General features: G+C 48.3%; 1 protein-coding gene across 4 annotated transcripts; it reads left to right on the top strand.

The window, feature by feature from the left end:
- The first annotated feature begins 4,661 nt into the window (after window positions 1–4,661).
- NAGK (N-acetylglucosamine kinase) lies at window positions 4,662–15,049 on the top strand. Of its 4 annotated transcripts, none has more exons than XM_008960267.6 (10): window positions 4,662–4,742; window positions 6,913–6,997; window positions 7,152–7,250; window positions 8,097–8,238; window positions 9,052–9,162; window positions 9,892–10,004; window positions 11,965–12,052; window positions 13,014–13,111; window positions 13,966–14,044; window positions 14,726–15,049. In XM_008960267.6, exons 3-10 carry the CDS (start codon window positions 7,191–7,193, stop codon window positions 14,914–14,916), a joined length of 882 nt encoding a protein of 293 aa, XP_008958515.1. In that variant the 5' UTR covers window positions 4,662–4,742; window positions 6,913–6,997; window positions 7,152–7,190; the 3' UTR covers window positions 14,917–15,049. The 4 variants fall into 4 exon arrangements, with proteins under 4 accessions (XP_008958515.1, XP_003808214.3, XP_024783401.1 ...); XM_003808166.5 differs by having other exon boundaries at window positions 4,707–5,125; XM_057301287.2 differs by lacking the exon at window positions 4,662–4,742 and adding an exon at window positions 5,068–5,085.
- Window positions 15,050–20,641: the final 5,592 nt, after the last annotated feature.

Raw genomic sequence — 20,641 nt, 5'->3', positions numbered from 1 at the left:
CCCTGAGTTTGCAGTCTGTAAAACATTGGAGCCACTACACAGATACACACTTTCGTATACAGTGTGTGTTATACACTGATATACACAGACCGTGGGCATTCTCACAGGCATATACCCAGTGGTGTGCTGGTAAGTGTTAACAGCCAGCTTTCTGGAAAACAACAATAACAACAACCTAAGTTGTAGCAGTTACTGATTTCTGTGGTGTAAATACTCCCACCACGGTGATTTCAAGCTACCAACATAATTACACCTCATGGAAGATGGAGAGTTGTACATAAAACTGGGTCTTTGTGAGCTGTGTGAGCTGGCTCCAGCATAAGTTACAGGTGCACATTTATGCATCTGCCTAAAGGTGCCTAAATATGCAGGCTTGCTTAGGTTTCTTCAAGAACTGAAACGTTAACATGAAATCTGTAGACACATTAGTATAGAAAAATACGTGAGGACATCATCTCAACTATATGCATCTGTAGACACCTTCAGTCACTTAGAAACATACACAAAGAGAAGTTCGAATATATAAAAAAATACACACCTACGCATAGATTGATGCAGGCCAGGACACGCATATAAACTCACACATAGACACCCACATGCTCAGAAAAGAAGAGGGAGTAAACCAACCGGATTTGCTCAGGTTGCTGCCCTGGCCTGAGGCCCCACATCCCTCAGAACAACTTAAGATCAAGGCAGATAAGGTCCCTCTTTTCTTTCAGTTCCCTTACATGGCTGAAGAGACTTGAAGGACAGAACGTTTACACCAGCTGTCTACGGCTGCCTCTGTGTTCTGGAGACCCCATGCACCCCTCGTCCCTTCTGGGTTGGGCCTGGCAGTCCCGTAGGCTGTCTTTCCCTTGCTTTGCAGATGCCAGCCCCAGAGTCCCACCTCCACCGTTGGTAAGGAAGCCCCTCACCCCTGCCTCTTTCAATTGTGGGAAAGTGAACTCCAGCCTCTCTCTCCTTCCTCATCCCAGATCAACAGCAGATGTTAGTATGACCCCCCTCCTGGCTCCCTCCCTGTGACTCCGGCTCTGCCCCCCACCTCCACCTCCATCTCCACCACTTGCTTGTTCATCTCTCACCTGGGCCAATGTCCAGCCTTCTAAGTGTTTCCCTTCTCCAAACTCTCCCTTCCCATTTGTCACCCTATAAGTAACCTGCCAGATTATTTTAAAGCACAGTGCTGAGGTCACACATGTACTGGCAACTTCTAATGCAAGACCGACTGGGGCTAGATCTCTTTGAGGCTCCCTGACCACACGTCCAACTCCTCCTCCCTCAGTTCACAATTTCACTTCTCCTTATTTTCTCTTTCTCTTCCTGATCTGTTCTGTAAATTTAGTTTCTGCTGTGGAATTTGCTTGCTCCCTTCTTTAGTTCAAATCAGGCATTTGCTACCCCTCATGTCTGTGACACCGTGTTTATAGTTTATAAACCACTCTCAAAGCTATTTGTGGAGTACTGAGGTTAGCCCTGGACATGCTGTGGTGAGTAAAAACAGATGTGGCTGTGTTTCATGAATAAAGTCAACAAAATCTGTTGAGGACCCTGACCAAAAGTCATCTGTCCCAAAATCCTAAGTGGATTTGTGAGGAAAGATATTTTCCCATTGTCTCTCTTAACACTCTTCCCCCTGACTCCCAAACTATGGCCTCCCTGGGGTCATAGGAACAAAGTACAGAAGACAGAGAAGAAGACTGTGGCTTGCAGATTCTTAAAGAACTTTATTAACCTTGTGAGCGTCATAGAAGCAGCTACTGGGATGTTGCAAGCCCAGTGCAAACTGGTATACCTTGCTATATTGCAACATCTTGAATTTCCTTCCCTTTATATTAACTACCCACACATAATAAGCCACATCTATTATTTGTGTGAGCCTAGGCTTTTTACTTTTATTTTAGAGCCTCTCGTTTCCTCATTTGTAATATGTGATTAGAAATCTGTCATTCTCGGCCTGCCGCGGTGGCTCACCGCTATAATCCCAGCATTTTGGGAGGCCAAGGCAGGCAGATCACTTGAGGTCAGGAGTTCAAGACCAGTCTGGCTAACATGGTAAAACCCTGTCTCTACTAAAAATACAAAAATTAGCTGGGCGTGGTGGCGCATGCCTGTAGTCCCAGTTACTTGGGAGGCTGAGGCAGGAGAATCACTTGAACCAAGGAGGCATAGGTTGCAGTGAGCCGAGATCCCGCCACTGCACTCCAGCCTGGGCCACAGAGTGAAACTCTGTCTCAAAAAAAAAAAAAAAATCTGTCATTCTCATAAGGTTGTTAGGATGATCAAACAAGATAAAGGTACATAAAAGAGCTCTATAGAATTATAATGTACAAGGCCGGGCACAGTGGCTCATGCCTGTAATCCCAGCACTTTGGGAGGCCGAGGTACGCGGATCAAAAGGTCAGGAGATCGAGACCATCCTGACTAACACGGTGAAACCTCGTATCTACTAAAAATACAAAAAATTAGCCAGGCGTAGCAGCGTGCACCTGTAGTCCCAGCTGCTGGGGAGGCTGAGGCAAGAGAATGGCGTGAACCCGGGAAGCGGAGCTTGCAGTGAGCTGAGATCACACCACACTGCACACCAGCCTGGGCGACAGAGCAAGACTCTGTCTCAAAACAAACAAACAAACAAAAAGAATTATAATGTACAACATAAATGTATTTTATTTATTCTTTTCTTTTTTTTTTTTTTTTGAGACGGAGTTTCACTCTTGTCACCCAAGCTGGAGTGCAATGGCAGAATCTTGGCTCACCACAACCTCCACCTCCTGGGTTCAAGTGATTCTCCTGCCTCAGCCTCCCAAGTAGCTGGGATTACAGGCGCCTGTCACCACGCCCAACTAACTTTTGTATTTTTAGTAGAGACAGGGTCTCGCCATGTTGGCCAGGCTGGTCTTGAACTCCTGATCTTGGGTGATCCACCCGCCTCGGCCTCCCAAAGTGCTGGGATTACAGGAATGAGCCACCGCGCCCGGCTACTTTCTTCTTTAAATCACTTATATGGCCATTATTTATTTCATAAATAGGCATTCAGTGACTTTGAAATATTATGGTCCAGATAGAGACAACAGGGTTGTACAACAGAAATATGTAGGTCAAAATTTTAAATATTCTAGTAGCAACACTAAAAAATATAATAGATTGGCAAAATTTAGTAATCTATAATCTTGATCTACTACATCCAGAATGTTATTTCAACATGTGATTCATATAATAGTGACTAATGAGGTATCTTACACTCTTTTTTTGTACTAAGTCTTTGAAATCCTGTGTTTATTCTACATTGACGGGACATCTCATTTTGGACTAACCACATTTCAAGTCCTCAGTATTCACATATGGATACTGTGCAGGACAGCACACACTAATTGGTAATGTAAATACAAGTTAGTTAAGATCTGTGAAGTACTTTAGGGTTTCCAAAACTCTTTTGGCATTTAAATCTTGCGTCAGCCCCAGCAGGTAGATGTTTATCATTTCCATTTTGTAAAGGAGAGGCTGCAGCAATTACCTGTAAGTCACCCAAGCTCATCCAGCTAGTAAATGGTGAACTCAATTCTTGTCTTAAACCTGGGCACTTTCCCTTTTGCTTGCTTGCCTAAACAAGCAATACAAAGACAAACTTAATATTATCATACACATACGTCCCATGGCTCATTGCAGTAGTACAGGACAGAAACAATTATTTCAAAATCCACCTACAATCTAGTCTCCAAAAATCCTGCCCAGTTTAATTGCACCACAGTCTACTAACTCTGTAATTCTAAAAATGTGTGTGTTGGATAATCTTCCAGCTCTAAAGTGCTGTGAATTAAAAAAATGCCGTAGGCAGGCATAAAAAAATCCTACCCTCTATTATATTCTCCATCTGATATAGAATATATGATATATATTCTATAAATGAATACATGATACAGAGTCTATCATGTAGTGATTTACTTTTTACTTTTGTGAATTACAACGTGGTAGGGTAGGAAATGAGAAAGCTTAAAAAGCCTAATTTTCTCACTAAAGCATAACCAGACACAGCACCCTATTAGGGGTTTCTCCAGAAGATGGCAGGCAGTCAAGGGTGACAGAGTTCGACCCGCGACAGGCCAACTGATTTCCCCAAAAAGATGCCAAGGGCAGCTAACCGCCCTCCTGGCCCGCGAAGCTGCTCCTTGAGGGCCCAGAACTTCCCGGAGGAGCCAGAGGAGGCCCTCAGGAGCCACAGCTCTCCCTGACTTGGCCTGTATTTGCACCCCTAGGGATCCCATTCCCTTTCCCGACGCAGCGCAAGGAAGGGGAGCGGAATGGGGGCTGAAAGGCAATAAAAAACTTGTAAAGCCGTATCTGCTAGTTCTCCCAGTGGGCTATGTCCCTGCAAATATCCTCCACAAGAAGTAAACTGGGTGGGTAGGAAGAGGTGAAGGCTCCCTCCTCAGGGCTGCCGGGACCGCCTCGAGGGCTTGTCTGTTTAGGTCCCAATTCCTCCCGGATCCGTACATTCACACGAGCGCAGGGCAACAATCTGAGCGAGTGTTCGTGTGTGCCCGTGTGACTCGCCATCGCGTGGCAGATGTTCAGTAGAACATTACAGTAATTTCTGTTACAGGTCCATGGGCGCAGGTCCCTGAACCCACAGCTTCGCGGGGGTCTGGCCGAGCATGCGTCACAACCTACGCGGCCAAGAGCAGTGCGCACGCGCAACCTAACGCGGGACTGCCAGCAACTTCCGGGCGTTTACAGGCAGGCAGGTCAGTGATGTGTCCTAAGGGTCCGACCGACCTAGATACCCCTCTTTGATTCCTCCTCTTGGGATTAGTGTCCATCTCTGGAAGCAGGATCCAGGAGGACGGGAGGGGCCGCTGCGGACCGCAGTCGCTCCACCTGGAGGAGACACCAGAAGGAAGACAGCCTGAGGGACGCAGCGATCCCCGGCTCCTACCGGCGCCCCGCCCCCGCGCACGCGCACGCGCACGCGCACAGGGAGTCAGCTGGCTGCGCGGGAGGTCACGGGAAGTGGGGCGGTGCCCAGACAGCTGGAGGGAAGGAGGTGTCAGGCGGGGAGAGACGCAAACGGCGGGACCAGCAGCGACGGTAGCAGCAGCATGGCCGCGATCTATGGGGGTGTAGAGGGGTGAGTGCGGCCCGGCGGAGGGAGCCTGGGCCCGAGGGCGGGGCGGAAGGCCGTGGCCAGCCTGGCAAGCTGGTGGCCTTGATCCTCGGCGTCCGGGCACTTTGGGCGGCGGGACCTTGCGGTGAAGAGGTGTGTGCACGCGCAGGGGCGCCCTGGAGCGCACAGCTGTATGCCTTACGGGGACTCTGCCTGTGCAACAGCCACACCCCGGGTTGGGGATCCTTTGTGTTTCTTGGCGGAACCACGCCCCTTTCTCCCACGAAACACCCACTCCGCTGTCTTCAGCTGGAGAAGCAGCACCTTTTTCCTATTCCTGACCTCGGACAGAGTTTTGCAGAACAGGTGTCAGGTGTGAAATTGCTGAGCGCGGGCAGGGTGGGGAGTGGGAGTGGGGAGAAGCGGGACAAAGATCTTGGCTGAGGTTATCCGGGAGCTGGAGCAGCTGCGAGCCAGAGTACTAGGTTGTCCTGATGTCTGAAAACCGCTCCATCCCTGTTGGCCTTCCATGCTGCTTTCACTAGATTGCATTTTTCTGCTCAGAAGCTTGTTTACTGAACTTTTTGTAATAGCTCTGCGCCCGGGTATGACCATGGACAAGATATTTACCCTCCCTGGGCTACAGTTACCATATGTGCAAAGTGAGGATAGGGATAAATAAGATCGCTATGTCCCTGCCAGTGGCAACATTCTGTGAATCTGAGTGTGTCAAATCAGGGAATAATGGGGGTCGCTGGCCTCTCAGCCAGGGCACTGTACTTTCGAATCTGTGATTGTTTTCACTTCTCTGGCAGCCACACCCCACTGCTGATTCACAGACCCCAAAGTCTTTTCACATGAATTGTTAGGAATGATCTTTCCCATCCTGTATTTGTAGCACTTAAAAAAAACAGTATAGGAGTCTGCATTCATCCTTGTTATAGTCATCTGTAAGATATGACCCGTTTCTTCCAGTTCGTCAAGACATGCTTTTGGTTGTGGAATCTGCCACCTCATGTATTAACTACCCCCTTGAAATTTCATGTCCTCTTTGAGTTTGATGAGCGGTCTTCAGTGTCTTCTTCTGCCATTCCTAAAAGTAATGATCAATAAAGAAACATATATCCCATCACCACAGATCTCCCTGTGAACTACTGTGACCCCCAGTAATCAACATTTGAAGGTTTAGTTGCTTAAGTATGTATGAAGTCACCCTGCCATCTGGTCAGCATTTCTAGCAAAGGTGTCTTGAAGACCTTGGCAGCTGGATCTTGAAATGCAGTCTTTAGCTATTGTGAGGGAAGCAGAGAGATGTGCCATTTTTCTTAGGAGTGTTTGCTGAGCATTGCCTGTGCCAGCTCCTGTGCTCGTTCTGAGAGGGTAAGTAAGTGATCAGGAGCTTGACCCAGTGGAGCTTGAAGTCTAGTGAGAGGCGGACACAAAGCGTCTGAACACACTCTTCATACAGAGGAGACTTTAATAACTTTGGAGGCACTGTGAAGGTTTAACTAACGGAGACTTAACTAATTCGTTGGGGTGGGCCACACCTCAGAAAAGGTTTCGAGGACTAGGTGAAGCATAAGTAGTCTTGCAGGATAAGGAGGACATCCCCAAGGGAAGAGGAGTGAGAATTATGTTTCAGTTAAAGAGCATGCAAACACTGAACCACAGAGGCGGGTTTGGGAGTGGTGATTGAGTTTGTCGAAGCTGTCTCCTCCATCATACTGGGCTCTGCCAGTGTGGACAGCACAAGCTTAGCTCTCTCTGTGGGTTTTTCCGAGCAAGATCAAGTGCCCTCTTGTGTTCTGTAGGGGAGGCACACGATCCAAGGTCCTTTTAGTCTCAGAGGATGGGAAGATCCTGGCAGAAGCAGATGGACTGAGCACAAACCACTGGGTAAAAACCACACTGAGGGGATCAGAGGGCTTGGTTCTGATTTTATTCTCTGTAATTCCTGTTGAGGTGGTGGCTGGGACTCACAGAGCAGCCTGTGGGGGCAACATAGCTTCTGTAAGCCTTTGTAACTCCTTCTTCCCTTGATTGGGGCCAGCTGATCGGGACAGACAAGTGTGTGGAGAGGATCAATGAGATGGTGAACAGGGCCAAACGGAAAGCAGGGGTGGATCCTCTGGTACCGCTGCGAAGCTTGGTGAGTCTGGGGTGGAGCCTGGGAATTCAGCCATCAGTGACACTGAGACAGCTAGCAAGTTTGGACTAGATGAGTTTGATGACTGCAGAGGGAAAGACCTCCAAGACTTAGTCCCTGGTGTCAAAACTGTCATAATCTCACCCAGTCTCATGGCTTCAGTTGCCACCTACAAACTACAAATGTGTTGGAAGAGCACAGGGCTTTGGAGAGCTGCTGAGACCTTGGTTTGAATCCCATCTTTGCTGCTCAGTATCTGCATAACCCTGTGTAGGTTACTCACCTTCTCTAAGCCTCAGTTTCCTCATTTGGAAAATGTGAATAGTAGCTACCTCAGAGTTGTTGGGAAAGTAAAATGGCATGATACATTGCAAAGTGGTTAGTATAGAGCCTGACCCATAAGCACTCATTCAGTGTTAGCTATTATTTACTCCTGGTTCAGATCTTTCTCCCAAGTTGCGGTAGCTCCGGCTACTCCCTGGACATATATGTGAGATGTTCTGCAGACACAGGCAAACCCCATGTATGCCAAACCAAGCTTACCTCTCTCCATCTCCCCTCACCTTGCCCCGCTGCCTGATCTTTCTGTTAAGAGCACTACTGCCCTTCCAAGCTCCAAAGCTGGCATTGTTGAATCCCCTCTTTCTTCTGTCCATCCCCAGTCCAGGTTGTTCTTATAACCACAGCCTTCTGAGGGGTCATTGTGTGGGGAGAAAGGAGGACTGGGGCTGGGTGAACAGGGTATGGCCAGATGGGGAGAACAGGAATCAGGCCTCAGGAGGGGGCGGGGGTTGAGACAAGAGCTGGGGCTGGGGCTTTGCACACTCGCTCACCTCCCGCGTGGCCTAGGGCCTATCTCTGAGCGGTGGGGACCAGGAGGACGCGGGGAGGATCCTGATCGAGGAGCTGAGGGACCGATTTCCCTACCTGAGTGAAAGCTACTTAATCACCACCGATGCCGCCGGCTCCATCGCCACAGCTACACCGGATGGTGAGGAAGTGGAGGGAGGGGTGAGAGTGAGAACTGGTTTTTTTGGGAAAGCCCCTTAGATATAGCTGACAAAACTTGTTCTGCAAATATCCAGAAGGCAGCCACTCTTATATTCCCCTCAACTCTTTCAGTAGTTTAAGTCTCTGCCAGAGCAAGGACCAGGCAGCAGGAGGGAGGGCAAGAAAGGTCTCTTGATGGGAATCCAGGAGTGGGGTCAAACATAACTCCCCTGCAGATGAGGGACCACCTGGGGGCGGTATAGTGAGGAAGGCAGGCTGGGGAAGCTGTCAGTGCTGAGGAGGAAGTGGGGTGGCCCTGTGATAGTGTAAAGAGTGTTGGTGTCATGGGATTGGTGTTTGAATCCCAGTTCCTGTTTTGCCTGCTATACCATGTTGGCGAAGTTCCAAAACTCTGAGTTTCAGTTTTCTCATCTATAAAATAGAGGTAGTTGTATTCATAAGATGGTTTAGGGTATGAGTGAATATCACTGTGAGAACGGGTCTAGCACAATCCCAGTAAAGCAGGTAGAGTCACTGGAAGACCGGCTGGGCAAGGAGCCACATTCCCTCTAAGAGGTGGAGGCTTGCATTTCTCTTTGTCCCCCTAGACGAGGGCATTATGGGATTAGAGTTTTTCTGAGACCCAGGCCCTCACCCTCAGGCAGGAAACTAGCTGGGCTCAGTTTTCTCCTCTACAGGACTGGGTGGTGATTCCCTTGCCTGGGGCTGGTTTCTGTCCTGTCTTTCCACAGTGGCAAGCTGTTGCTCTGTGCCAGGCCTTGGCCACACTGAGCCTCCTATTCCCTTTCCGCAGGTGGAGTTGTGCTCATATCTGGAACAGGCTCCAACTGCAGGCTCATCAACCCTGATGGCTCCGAGAGTGGCTGCGGCGGCTGGGGCCATATGATGGGTGATGAGGGTTCAGGTGAGCTCACTAACTGGCCCAGCTCCAGGTCCTGGATCTGCTCCTTCCTTCACTCCCTGTCTTTCTCTCCTTAGCCTTGGCTCACTGAGCCCTTGGGGCTTCCTGGGGACAACTCCTGAACCTGGCCATTCCATGTGCAGGATCATGACTGAGATCATAGAGGTGCGAATGCTGGATGAGCTGCTGACCCTGCTCTCCAGCAATGACTTGCACCCAGGACTCAGATTCATCCCTCAGCACAGGGGCCTGCCTGTGTTGACTTGCTGTCCTTAGGGAGGAGTTGAAACTGAGGGTAAGGCCATAGATGCCAGGAGATGCCATACCAGTCTGCTAGGGGAAAGGGTGTAGAAGCCCTTCCAACATCACCTCTCTCTAGGTAGTGTGTGTTTATTTTCATAGGGGCCCTTGAGGTCCAGTTCATGGCAGTGACTCCAGTGGTATTTGTGACAACAGACTGACCTTGCCTTATCCTTGGGTAGGAGCTGGTGTGACACAGCCTCACCTATTCTGTTTTCCCCCTCCAACTTTCCCTTATCTTGGTCAGTCAGATACAGTTTGATAGAGACCCTCCCACACCCCTCTCCCACCCCCTGCCACCCCTGGCTGGGAATCAGGAAACCTAATTTGTATAAAACTCAAGCAGATCACTAATCTGTCTGGATCTGAGTTTCCTCCTCGTGAGCTCAGGATGACTGCTTCCATCTTCTTAGCCCTCTCTGCTCCCTGCAGCCTACTGGATCGCACACCAAGCAGTGAAAATAGTGTTTGACTCCATTGACAACCTAGAGGCGGCTCCTCATGATATCGGCTACGTCAAACAGGCCATGTTCCACTATTTCCAGGTACTCCTCCTGCTCCCAGTAAACATGCGCACCTGGGGTAGGGCAGTGAAACACTCCAAGTAAGAGTGGATGCAGGGGAGGGCCTGGGCGGACCGGCAGGAAATAGGGTGAGTTGTGGGTCTGAGTTGCAGGGTGAAGTCATAGGTGAGGACAGGGTGCATTCTAGGAGGTGCATTCTAGGACAGGGCAGTGCATTCTAGGAGGGTGTCAGTCATGAGGAAGGAGTGGTTTGGGGACAGGTGATTAGCCAGACTTCATTCTTGGGCAGCTAGAACCTGCTGGGAGGTGAAAGAGATGGCATTCTAGGCTAGAATGAAAAGTGCAGGATGAGATCACAGGGCAGAGACAGCAAGTAGAGTATGAATGTGTGCACTGGGCTGTGAGCTGCTTCTGGCCTGGATGGGTCAAGAGAGCCCTTAAAGAGGTGGACAGGGAGAGTTCTGGGGGATATGCATCTTCCTCCTCTGGGCGTTGGGGATTGACTCCTCCTTGTCTGTGCTGTGTTCATTTGTGGTAAGTTAGGAAACATCTGCCTTTAGCGGAACCAGAGGTAAAAGGCGGGAGAAAAGGTGAAAGGGAGAGGACAAGGTTGATGAGTTTGATAGTTACCTGTGAGGCCCAGTTAGTCTTCCTGTCCAGACATTTAGGTGGGCTGGGGCTGGGGCTAGGACCAGGACCAAGGAAGGAAAATAGAGATGCTGGGAAGTAGGGCCTGGATTATCAGGGCTGAGGGATTGATGATTAAAGAGGATCCCGGCTAGGCCAAGGTGAGGAATAGGAGGGGACCAGGAAGAGAAATCACTTGATGAGCAGTTGTCGTAGGAAGTGCAGTTAGTAACTGTTAAGCTATCCGGACTCAGCCAATTGGTTCCAAACTCTACTGATAGGTCTGCTGCTCCCTCTTCTATCCTTTAGTCATTCTTACAGGGTTGTTTCAAAGATCAGATGAGATAGTATATAACGTGCTTACTACATTGCTGTAGGTGCTCAAGTTTTACCACCCACCCCCTCAGACATTTACTTAAAATGTATTCTGGGGGCTGGGCACAGTGGTTCACACCTGTAATCCCAGCACTTTGAGAGGCCAAGGTGGGCGGATCACTTGAGGTCAGGTGTTCAAGACCAGCCTGGCCAACATGGTGAAACCCTGTCTGTACTAAAAATACAAAAATTAGCCAGGCGTGATGGCGGGTACCTGTAATCCCAGGTACTCAGGAGGCTGAGGCAGAGATAATTGCTTGAACCTGGGAGGCGGAGGTTGCAGTGAGGTGAGATCACACCACTGTACTCCAGCTTGGGTGACAGAGCGAGACTCTGTCTCAAAAAAAATAAAAAAAAAAATTCTGGGGAACCATTGGTTCCTCAGGACCTTAGAGGTGTTAAAGATGTATAAGTTTGTTGGGATTGGAAGGACCTACCTTCTGTGGTCAAATAAGTTTTGGGAGAAACAAATTGATTTCTTGATTGCAGGACTTCTCAGAGCCTTTAATTTGCTAATGTGCATTGTGACTCCCCAAGGGAGAGTTACAATATGCAATATTCTTTGGATTCCTTTGACCAAAGAAATCTTTTCAAGAGCACCCCAACCCAGCTACTCAGGAGGCTGACGTGGGAGGATTGCTTAAGGCCAGCCTAGGCAACAGCAAGACCTTGTCCCTAAAAAGGAAAAAAAAAAAAATTACAAAAAAAGAGCAGCTGAAGAAACTATAGGAAACACTTTGGTTAACACAAATCTGTTCTCTGTGCTGCCTTCAAACTAATCTATAAGAAATAATGAAGTCCATGTTAGGGAACACAGATAACTTCTCAAATGAGAAATCTCAAATCCTTGTACTTTGGAGTTAAAAAAAATTATTCTAGCTTTTCCAACAGTAGAGACATTAGGAAGGCCAACTTTGGTGGGCAGATTGGGGATTTTCCTTTGCTTCTGATGACTCTCTTGTGCCCTTTCTCCTCTCAGGTGCCAGATCGGCTAGGGATACTCACTCACCTGTATAGGGACTTTGATAAATGCAGGTTTGCTGGGTTTTGCCGGAAAATTGCAGAAGGTACTGGAGGTGGGGGGTGGGTTTTATCTGGCTTTGTTCTCCAAAGATCCCCAGTTGGGAGATTGAGTGGGGTTCAGACAGGACTGACAACAATTTTCCTCTCACCAAGTGACCTCAGTTCTCTGCCACCACTGGCCTTGGTGGTGGTGGGCCTTGGGGTGGAGGCAGAAGGGCACGTGGGTCGTGTTGACAGTTGTGTATTACCTGTGTTTTTTTCTTTAATAGCTATCATGGCTTGCTTAGGCTGTATGCCTGTTTCTGAGGAATTTATGAAGCAGTTGTCCTTCGGACAAATCTATAACTTTCTTTTCCTAGCCAATTATACTCAAAGAACTAGGGGATTATAGAGAGGTTAGGCATATTTTGTTGGGTGTCAGGAGATGCTGAACAGAGGGCTTGTATATCTGTACATTGCTCTTTCTCCACTGTGAGGTCCATCCTGCCTTAATCTGGGTTCCTGCAGCCTCAGGGCATTCTAGGGCTCTCTTAGATCCTGCTGGACTGAGTCCCCTCTAGAAAAGAACCAGGAACAGGCTAACCAACAGCAGACTGTTAGAAGTCGGTGGAGGGCACTGACAGGAGTACCAGCCAGCTGTTCAGCTGGGGTCCTGGGTCCCCAGAGCTGACAGCCTCATAGGAACAGACTTACAGTAACTCAGTGTGAGCTGGATGCATACTAGGTGCCAGTACATTCCTTTAGTGGGTGCTGCCCTCCCTTCCTGAGTTGGGGGCCTGAGTGAGCACCTCTGTACAGGGCACCCCTCTACAGAGGGAGGTAGCTGGTATGTTTGTCAGTGGAGACTTGCTTCTCCACCTGCCACGAGGCGGGCATCCATCCTGCAGTAGACTCCTAGCTCAGGGTGCTCCTGTGATGGCTGCCTTGCAACAGAGAAAGGATAGCCCAGGAATGGCAGCTCCCTCCTTTCTCACCAGTTTCCTTCTTCCGTCCTCCCTACCCCAGGTGCTCAGCAGGGAGACCCCCTTTCCCGCTATATCTTCAGGAAGGCTGGGGAGATGCTGGGCAGACACATCGTAGCAGTGTTGCCCGAGATTGACCCGGTGAGTTGAGGTGGGAGTGAAGATGGGGGGAGCTGCTGGGTGAGGAGTGGTCCTTTCCCACTGTGGATGGGACTATCCCATCAAACCCTGTATAAATTGGATACTATTTTAAATGAACTTAGGGTCTAAGAAGCATTCTGCAGAATGTCTGTAACAAGAAAGTTCTTTGGTCAAATGCCGCCCTCTGTAATTGGCCTGTAATCTGTATTTATGTATAGTAAATTAGTTTAATGTACGTGTGTGTGTGTGCTGTCCCCTTTCTATTTTATTTTTTATTTTTTTGAGACACAGTCTCACTCTGTCAGCCAGGCTGGAGTGCAGTAGCGTGATCTCAGCTCACTGCAGCCTCCACCTCCCACTCTACCTCCCAGGTTCAAGTGATTCTCGTATCTCAGCCTCCCCAGTAGCTGGGATTACAGGCGCGCATCACCATGGCCGGCTAATTTTTGTACTTTTGGTTTTGCCATGTTGGCCAGGTAGGTCTTGAACTCCTGACCTCAAGTGGTCCACCCACCTTGGCCCAAAGTGCCGGGATTACAGGCATGAGCCACCGCGCCCAGCCTGTCCCCTTTGAGTTAATTTCAGTTCAGTCATGTTTCTGTTCATTTCCCTCACTTCTGTCTTTCCTTCCTCTCTATTGTTGCTTAATGCTTTTTCCTTCCTCTTCTCTCCTTGCCCTTTACAAATGTCTCCTATTTTCCTCCCTTTTTTTTTCCCCTTTCCTGAGTCTGTCTACTGTTTCTTGGCTTGAGGGCGAGTAACTGGGATAGAGTGGGTTGGTCATAGGAAACTCCCGCCTTCAGCACTGGAGAGGCTAGGTTGGCCCCCATATCCATTTTCTGCTCTCCACCCAGGTCTTGTTCCAGGGCGAGATTGGACTCCCCATCCTGTGCGTGGGCTCTGTGTGGAAGAGCTGGGAGCTGCTGAAGGAAGGTGAGCCTGGGGGGTGGCTGGAAGGGCAAGGGCAGGGGACGGGGCTGGAAAGGAGGTGGCCCAGGAAAGCTTTTTGCCCCAGAGAGAACCTGCTTCCTGGACCCTGAGACCTAGACAGGCCACTGATGCTCCCGTCTAAGGCCCTCAACCTCACTCTGCCATTGAGCCCTTTAATGATGTCCCATCCACCTTCCTTGAACTCTTGAAAAGATGTTGTGTTCCAAATGATTTATTGAATAATAGCTACTTTTAAAAAGTTAAAGACAAATCAGACTTAAAATTGGAGCACTGACTGGCGTGTGATAACCTGGGGGACATCCCTAGTCAACATAATTCTAGCTAGAAGAAAAGAGGCCTGGCTTCTTAGCCCTGGCAGCCTTATGCCAGGCAGTTGGACGGTTTCTACTGGACATTCTGAAGTAGCTCAAGGACTCCCATTGCTACCATGGAATTCCTGGCATTGGGTCCTTTGGAGCTAAGAGGAGAGCAGGCCCCCTATGCTGCTGGCTCCAATACTTGAGTACCCAGTGCACCCTGTGTGCTGGGCACTTGGCATGTAGGCCCCTCCAGCATCTCTACAGGAGTACCTCAGGGTCTGGGCATCCTTGTCTGTCTTCCTTCCTGGCCCCAGTACAGGTTGCTCTTCTCCTCTTATCTCTGTCCTTGTGTTCTTCCCTCCAGGTTTTCTTTTGGCGCTGACCCAGGGCAGAGAGATCCAGGCTCAGAACTTCTTCTCCAGCTTCACCCTGATGAAGCTGAGGCACTCCTCCGCTCTGGGTGGGGCCAGCCTAGGGGCCAGGCACATCGGGCACCTCCTCCCCATGGACTATAGTGCCAATGCCATTGCCTTCTATTCCTACACCTTCTCCTAGGGGGCTGGTCCCGGCTCCACCCCCTCCAAGCTCAGTGGACACTGGGTCTGGAAGGAAGGAGTCTTTTGCTTCCTTTCTCCTTTTTACAAAAACAAACATAGAAGAAAATAAATGCACTTTATCCACTCCCCAATTGGACTGCATTATCAAACACATGTGCTATGTACATCCTCAGTGCACCTGCCTGCAGATATCCCAGAGGACTCATGAGTGGATTTAGTCCAAGGTTTAAAGCCCCGCCCCCAGGTGCTCGGCCTGTGATCTGCATCCACTCAGCATGCACTTGGGCAGATGATTTGTCTGTGTGCTACCCTTCCCCCCACATTACCATACATATGCACTGTGTGGCTGCCAGTTAATCTGTGACCTGTTTCCTCCTGTCGTGTCAAGTAGGTAACGATCCCTGGTGACCACAGTCACCAGAAACAAGTGTTCGCCATGCAGAACATCACAGAGAGTACCTTAGGCATATCACACCCTCTTCTGAGACTCCCAGCAAGATTTAGGGGCTAGAGTACAATTCTAGACTGGGAGCATCTTTGCCTCACTGGATTTAGTAACTGCAGGTAAGCAGGACATTTTGAAGTTTTTCCTATGAATGAGTTGTTGAAAGGTTATGAGAATGGCTGAGATCCAAGAAGACCAACTAGGTACCGCTCACCTCGGTGGCTGACCTATTCCTGGCTACTACTAGCCTGGCTCTGCTTACAGCGTGACACTATGTGTTGTGTGTCCCTGAGAATGAGGAGCATCAGTGAGGAGCAGACATGATTCCTGTCCTCTGGATACCATAGTTCGGCCAGTGAAGGCAAACCTGAAGCTTCGGTTCCACAGCCTGTGCTGCTTGGTGAAGACTAAGGACAGGAGTCTTGATCCACAATAGCTGCCTCTCCAGGTGTTTTATTAGAGGCATGTGGATCATGTCCCGCACATCAGTTCTCCAACTTACAGACATCAGTTATTCTAGAGTTTGTTTTAAAACACGGTTTTGGCCGGGCACAGTGGCTCACGCCTGTAATCCCAGCACTTTAGGAGGCCGAGGCAGGTGGATCACGAGGTCAGGAGATTGGGACCATCCTGGCTAACACAGTGAAACTCCATCTCTACTAAAAAATACAAAAAATTAACCGGGCATGGTGTCGCGCGCCTGTAGTCCCAGCTACTGGGGAGGCTGAGGCAGGAGAATGGCATGAACCCAGGAGGCGGAGCTTGCAGTGAGCCGAGATCGCACCACTGCACTCCAGCCTGGGCGACAGAGCGAGACTCTGCCTCAAAAAATAATAAATACAAATAAAATCAGGTTTTTGTCTACTCCCCTCCCCTGCCCTAAGGTATCTGATGATAATAGGTTAAGGATGGGATGGGGAATTTTCATTTCTATTATACTGAACAGCTTGAGTAAGTTCTGCTGCAGAGGTCTAGCATCTGCACTTGAGGGAGCGCTATGCTACAGCTGGTAAGTTCTGATTAGGCCTTCTAAGACATCTTGAATACTATCTTGTTGCCCAAGTCAGACGATGCTGTTCTTTCACAGTGTAGCATTCACGTAGAACAGAATAGTAACAGCTCTCCTTCCATCAGCTCTAGCCCAGTGCTGCAAGCTGGAGCTTTGAGCAATAAGAACTCCAGCCAGGTCCCTTCTGAAAGAACAGCCAGCCATCTTCACATCCAGCTATGACCAAATCACTGTGGTCTAGCACTCAGCAAGTCTCCAGTCCAGCATCTGGTAAAAAGCTTGCAGAGAGAACAAGGACACAGCAGAGGCATCTTTGCTATATCCCACAGTCTTAAAAAACTGTTAGGTTATTAATGAATGGTGAGCTTTGGAGATTTTTTAAAATACTGCTCTCAGGATGAGGATCAAACAGCATTTTGGTGAAAAGAGTTTATAACTACTGAGACCTACTCATGTTCTTCAGAATATGGCCATCACTTTTCCTTAGAATTGTCTAGACTGCAATTCCAATTGGACAGTGGAGGTTTTAGTGGAGGAGCACATCTTGACTTTTTTAGTCCCAGCATACGTGTTAAAAAAATGCTGAAAAAAGGCAGTATTAAAGTGCATAAGGTCAGATGTGTTCCTAGTTCCTGTCACATTTAGGAGATGTGATGAGGTCACTTCCCAGTTATTAAAGCTCTATTAGGCTGCAGTGCAGAAAATCACAAGTGATTTTTTAAAATTTATTTTAGAGGTGAGGTCTTATTCTTGCCTAGGCTAGAGTGCTGTGACACTATCATAGCTCACTGCAGCATTGAATTCCTGAGCTCAAGTGATCCACCTCAGCCTTCCAAGTAGCTGGGAGTACAGACATGTACCACCACACCTGGCTAATTCTGTCATTTTTTTGTAGAGATGGGTCTTGCTATGTTGCCCAGGTTGGTCTCAAACTCCTGGCTTCAAGCAATCCTGCTGTCTTGGGCTCCCAAAGTGCTGGAATTATAGGTGTGAGCCACCATGCCCAGCCCATAAGTGATTTTTGCTGAGTTTCTCCCCTTTTATTTTATTTTATTTTGTTTTTGAGATGGAGTCTCACTCTGTTGCCCAGGCTGGAGTGCAGTGGTGTGATCACGGCTCACTGCGACCTCTGCCTCCCAGGTTCAAGTGATTCTCCTGCCTCAGTCTCCCAAGTAGCTGGGATTACAGGCATGCAACACCACACCCTGCTAATTTTTTTGTATTTTTTAGTAGAGTTGGGGTTTTGCCATGTTGGCCAGGCTGGTCTCAAACTCCTGACCTCAGGTGATCTGTCCGTCTTGGCCTCCCAAAGTGCTGGGATTACAAGCGTGAACCACTGTGCCCGGCCTTCTTCCCCTTTAATTTTAAACTTATAGTGTCCCCCAACAAACTATCAGAAGCAATTCATGGGATTTTGTATTACCAAGGCATTAAGAGATGTATACAGTCCTCTCATCTGAGCCTGTAACAGCCCTGTGATGAGACAAGAGAACTTGGAACAAGCATTGGAATGAGGCTAGCACTGCCTTATCTCCCTGTGTGATCACAGGGATAGTACAGCTTCATCTGTCCCTTTCATTCAGCAAACATTTATTGAATGTCTTGTAGGTGTGATGAGTACTCTAAGCATTAAAAGTAAGTACACCAAGGCCAGGCGTGGTGGCTCATGCCTGTAATCCCAGCACTTTGGAACGCTGAGGCGGGCGGATCACGAGGTCAAGAGATCGAGACCATCCTGGCCCACATGGTGAAACTCCATCTCTACTAAAAATACAAAAATTAGCTGGGCGTGGTGGGGTGCACCTGTAGTCCCAGCTACTCAGCAGGCTGAGGCAGGAGAATCGCTTGAACTCAAGAGGCGGAGGTTGCAGTGAGCCGAGATCGCACCACTGCACTCCAACCGGGTGACACAGCGAGACTCCGTCTCAAAAAAATAAATAAACAAGTACACCAGGCCGGGCACAGTGGCTCAAGCCTATAATCCCAGCACTTTTGGGAGGATGAGGTGGGTGGATTGCTTGAGTTCAGTTCAAGACCAGCCTGACCAACATGGTGAAACCCTGTCTCTACTAAAAGTACAAAAATTAGGCGGGCATGCTAGCAGGTGAGGCATGAGAATGGCTTGAATCCAGGAGGCAGAGGTTGCAGTGAGCCAAGATTACACCATTGCACTCCAGCCTGGGTGACAGAGTGAGACTCCATCTCAAAAAAAAAAAAAAAAAAAAGAATATATCATCCACCTCTTCAAGGAAGTTACATTCTAATAAACCCTGTTTACACAAAACTGCATGTAACTATAGGATTTTAAAATGCTGTAAATAGGCAAGTCAGCTCAGGATCCACCAAGCCCCCCGCCCCGCCCCCTTCCATTTTTAGGAAGGAGGCAAAGAAATGATAGGGCTCAGAGCAAAACCCATGGGTCCTGGGCTGGTCCCATATCGTCTTTTATCATATGATAAAGCCCCTCAACAAATCACTGGGAGATCTGAGTGAGGTTTCAGTTTAAATAGGCATTGCCAAACCATAATCACAACAGCAGGGACTGTGGCTGCTTGGTAACCCCCGTAACCCTTGTGCCTAAGACAATGCTTGACATATAGCAGGATGTGAAACTTGTTCAATAGTTGAAAGGCAGATACGGAATACTTGTTTTCTAGGTAGTAAGAGCCCCAGTTTTGCCCAGAAACAGGAAAACAAATGCCTAGTTTCCCTTCTAGCTCAAAGATGCCACTGCCTCTTTATTCAGAGCTGTACATATCATTGCCACTATTGGCTACCATGTAGTAAGTGCCTATTATGTGCCAGGCGGCATTTTAAAATTCTGTCATTATAGTTCCAGGGGAGAGGTGCTGCACCTTTACAAATAAAGAGGTTATTTGTAAATAAAATGCAGGCCAATGGCACAAAGTTGTGAAGGTGAAATTCACTCAGGTCTGTCACTTCCAGCCCATGTTTTACTACTTTGTAACCCTATTTGGAAAGAAAACCGCAACTAAGATTATGACCCATCCTGACACAAAAAGTTTCACACATATACACCACACATACCGCACACCCCCGCCCCCCACAGTATGATGGCACAGTGACCCAACCTTAGGCAAAAGGGTACCACTGCTAGCAAATGCACTTAACATTTTATTGAGATTCTCAACAGCCGCCTTTTGGTTTGTATAGCAAATTTTTTACAAAGTAATTTTTTTCCATTTTTGATATTTTTATGAAAATTATTTTCTTCAGTTTTAAAGCCCTGTCCCTCCCCCAAAGAAGGATTAATAACTACCAAGTAATTATTAGGGGGAAAAAAGCAAAAACAGCTTTATAAACACTTGTGAAACAGGGGTAAGTGTCCGAAGTCAAGACCTTCTGGGCCCAGTGGAGGTGCTGGGCTGCTCTGGGACACCATCACCACTTCACCATCCACAACATCCTCAAGAGCTGAGCAGCCCTGCACAGACCCTGGGGGGCTTCCTGTTCCACAAGCTCCACTCCCTTTTTCCTCTCCATCTTTGCTGTTGGGCCTCCCCTCCAAATCTGCCTAACAAAGGCAGCACGATCTTTAATGCCTGTGCAGCTTTGTAAGTGGAGCCAGGATACTCTACTTTGAAAGCTGAGATTCCCTATCCAGTCTGGGGGAGGAAAAATTATCCAATGTAGCATGGATGGTTTCACTTTCTTGTCCACTCAGACACATGCTCATACTTATTATATGGATTTATCAGACACTTCAAAAGTCCTGACATGTAGTAGCACAAAAGTTCCTTGTAAAAAAGAAGTTGCAAAATTATAAAAATTTCTGCAGCAGTTCTGGCTCTGGATGACAAAGCTCATTCTGATTAGTAGTTTTTTTGACATGCACAGCAGCTTCCCCTATAAGTCCTACGTTTGGAGGGTTCCGTTTAGACAACAGGAAGTTGGAATCCAAGTTTAAAAGGCTCTCTGCTGACAAAATGTGGTACATCCATCAACAGAATTCTACTCAGCAATAAAAGGAACAAACTACCAAGACGTTATCTGTCATGGACAAACCTCAAAAACATTAGCTAAGTAAAAAAGCCAGACACGGCCGGGCGCAGTGATTTACGTCTGTAATCCTAGCACTTTTGGAAGCCGAAGCGGGCGGATCACCTGAGGTCAGGTGTTCAAGACCACCCTGGCGAACATGGTGAAAGCCCATATCTACTAAAATACAAAAATTAGCTGGGCATGATGGCGGGTGCCTGTAATCCCAGCTACTCGGGAGGCTGAGCCAGGAGAATCGCTTGAACCACG

Source organism: Pan paniscus, chromosome 12 (assembly GCF_029289425.2).
Source record: "Pan paniscus chromosome 12, NHGRI_mPanPan1-v2.0_pri, whole genome shotgun sequence".
In the NCBI taxonomy this organism is placed as follows: Eukaryota; Metazoa; Chordata; class Mammalia; order Primates; family Hominidae; genus Pan; species Pan paniscus.
This window is presented reverse-complemented; position numbering and strand designations above follow the sequence as displayed.

Excerpts from the sequence above, each read along its gene's own strand:
- NAGK (XM_003808166.5), top strand. The coding sequence starts at position 5,097 with ATGGCCGCGATCTATGGGGGTGTAGAGGG. Across the intron at positions 9,163-9,891 it reads GATGGGTGATGAGGGTTCAG|CCTACTGGATCGCACACCAA; the intron begins GTGAGCTCACTA and ends TGCTCCCTGCAG. Across the intron at positions 14,045-14,725 it reads CTGGGAGCTGCTGAAGGAAG|GTTTTCTTTTGGCGCTGACC; the intron begins GTGAGCCTGGGG and ends TCTTCCCTCCAG.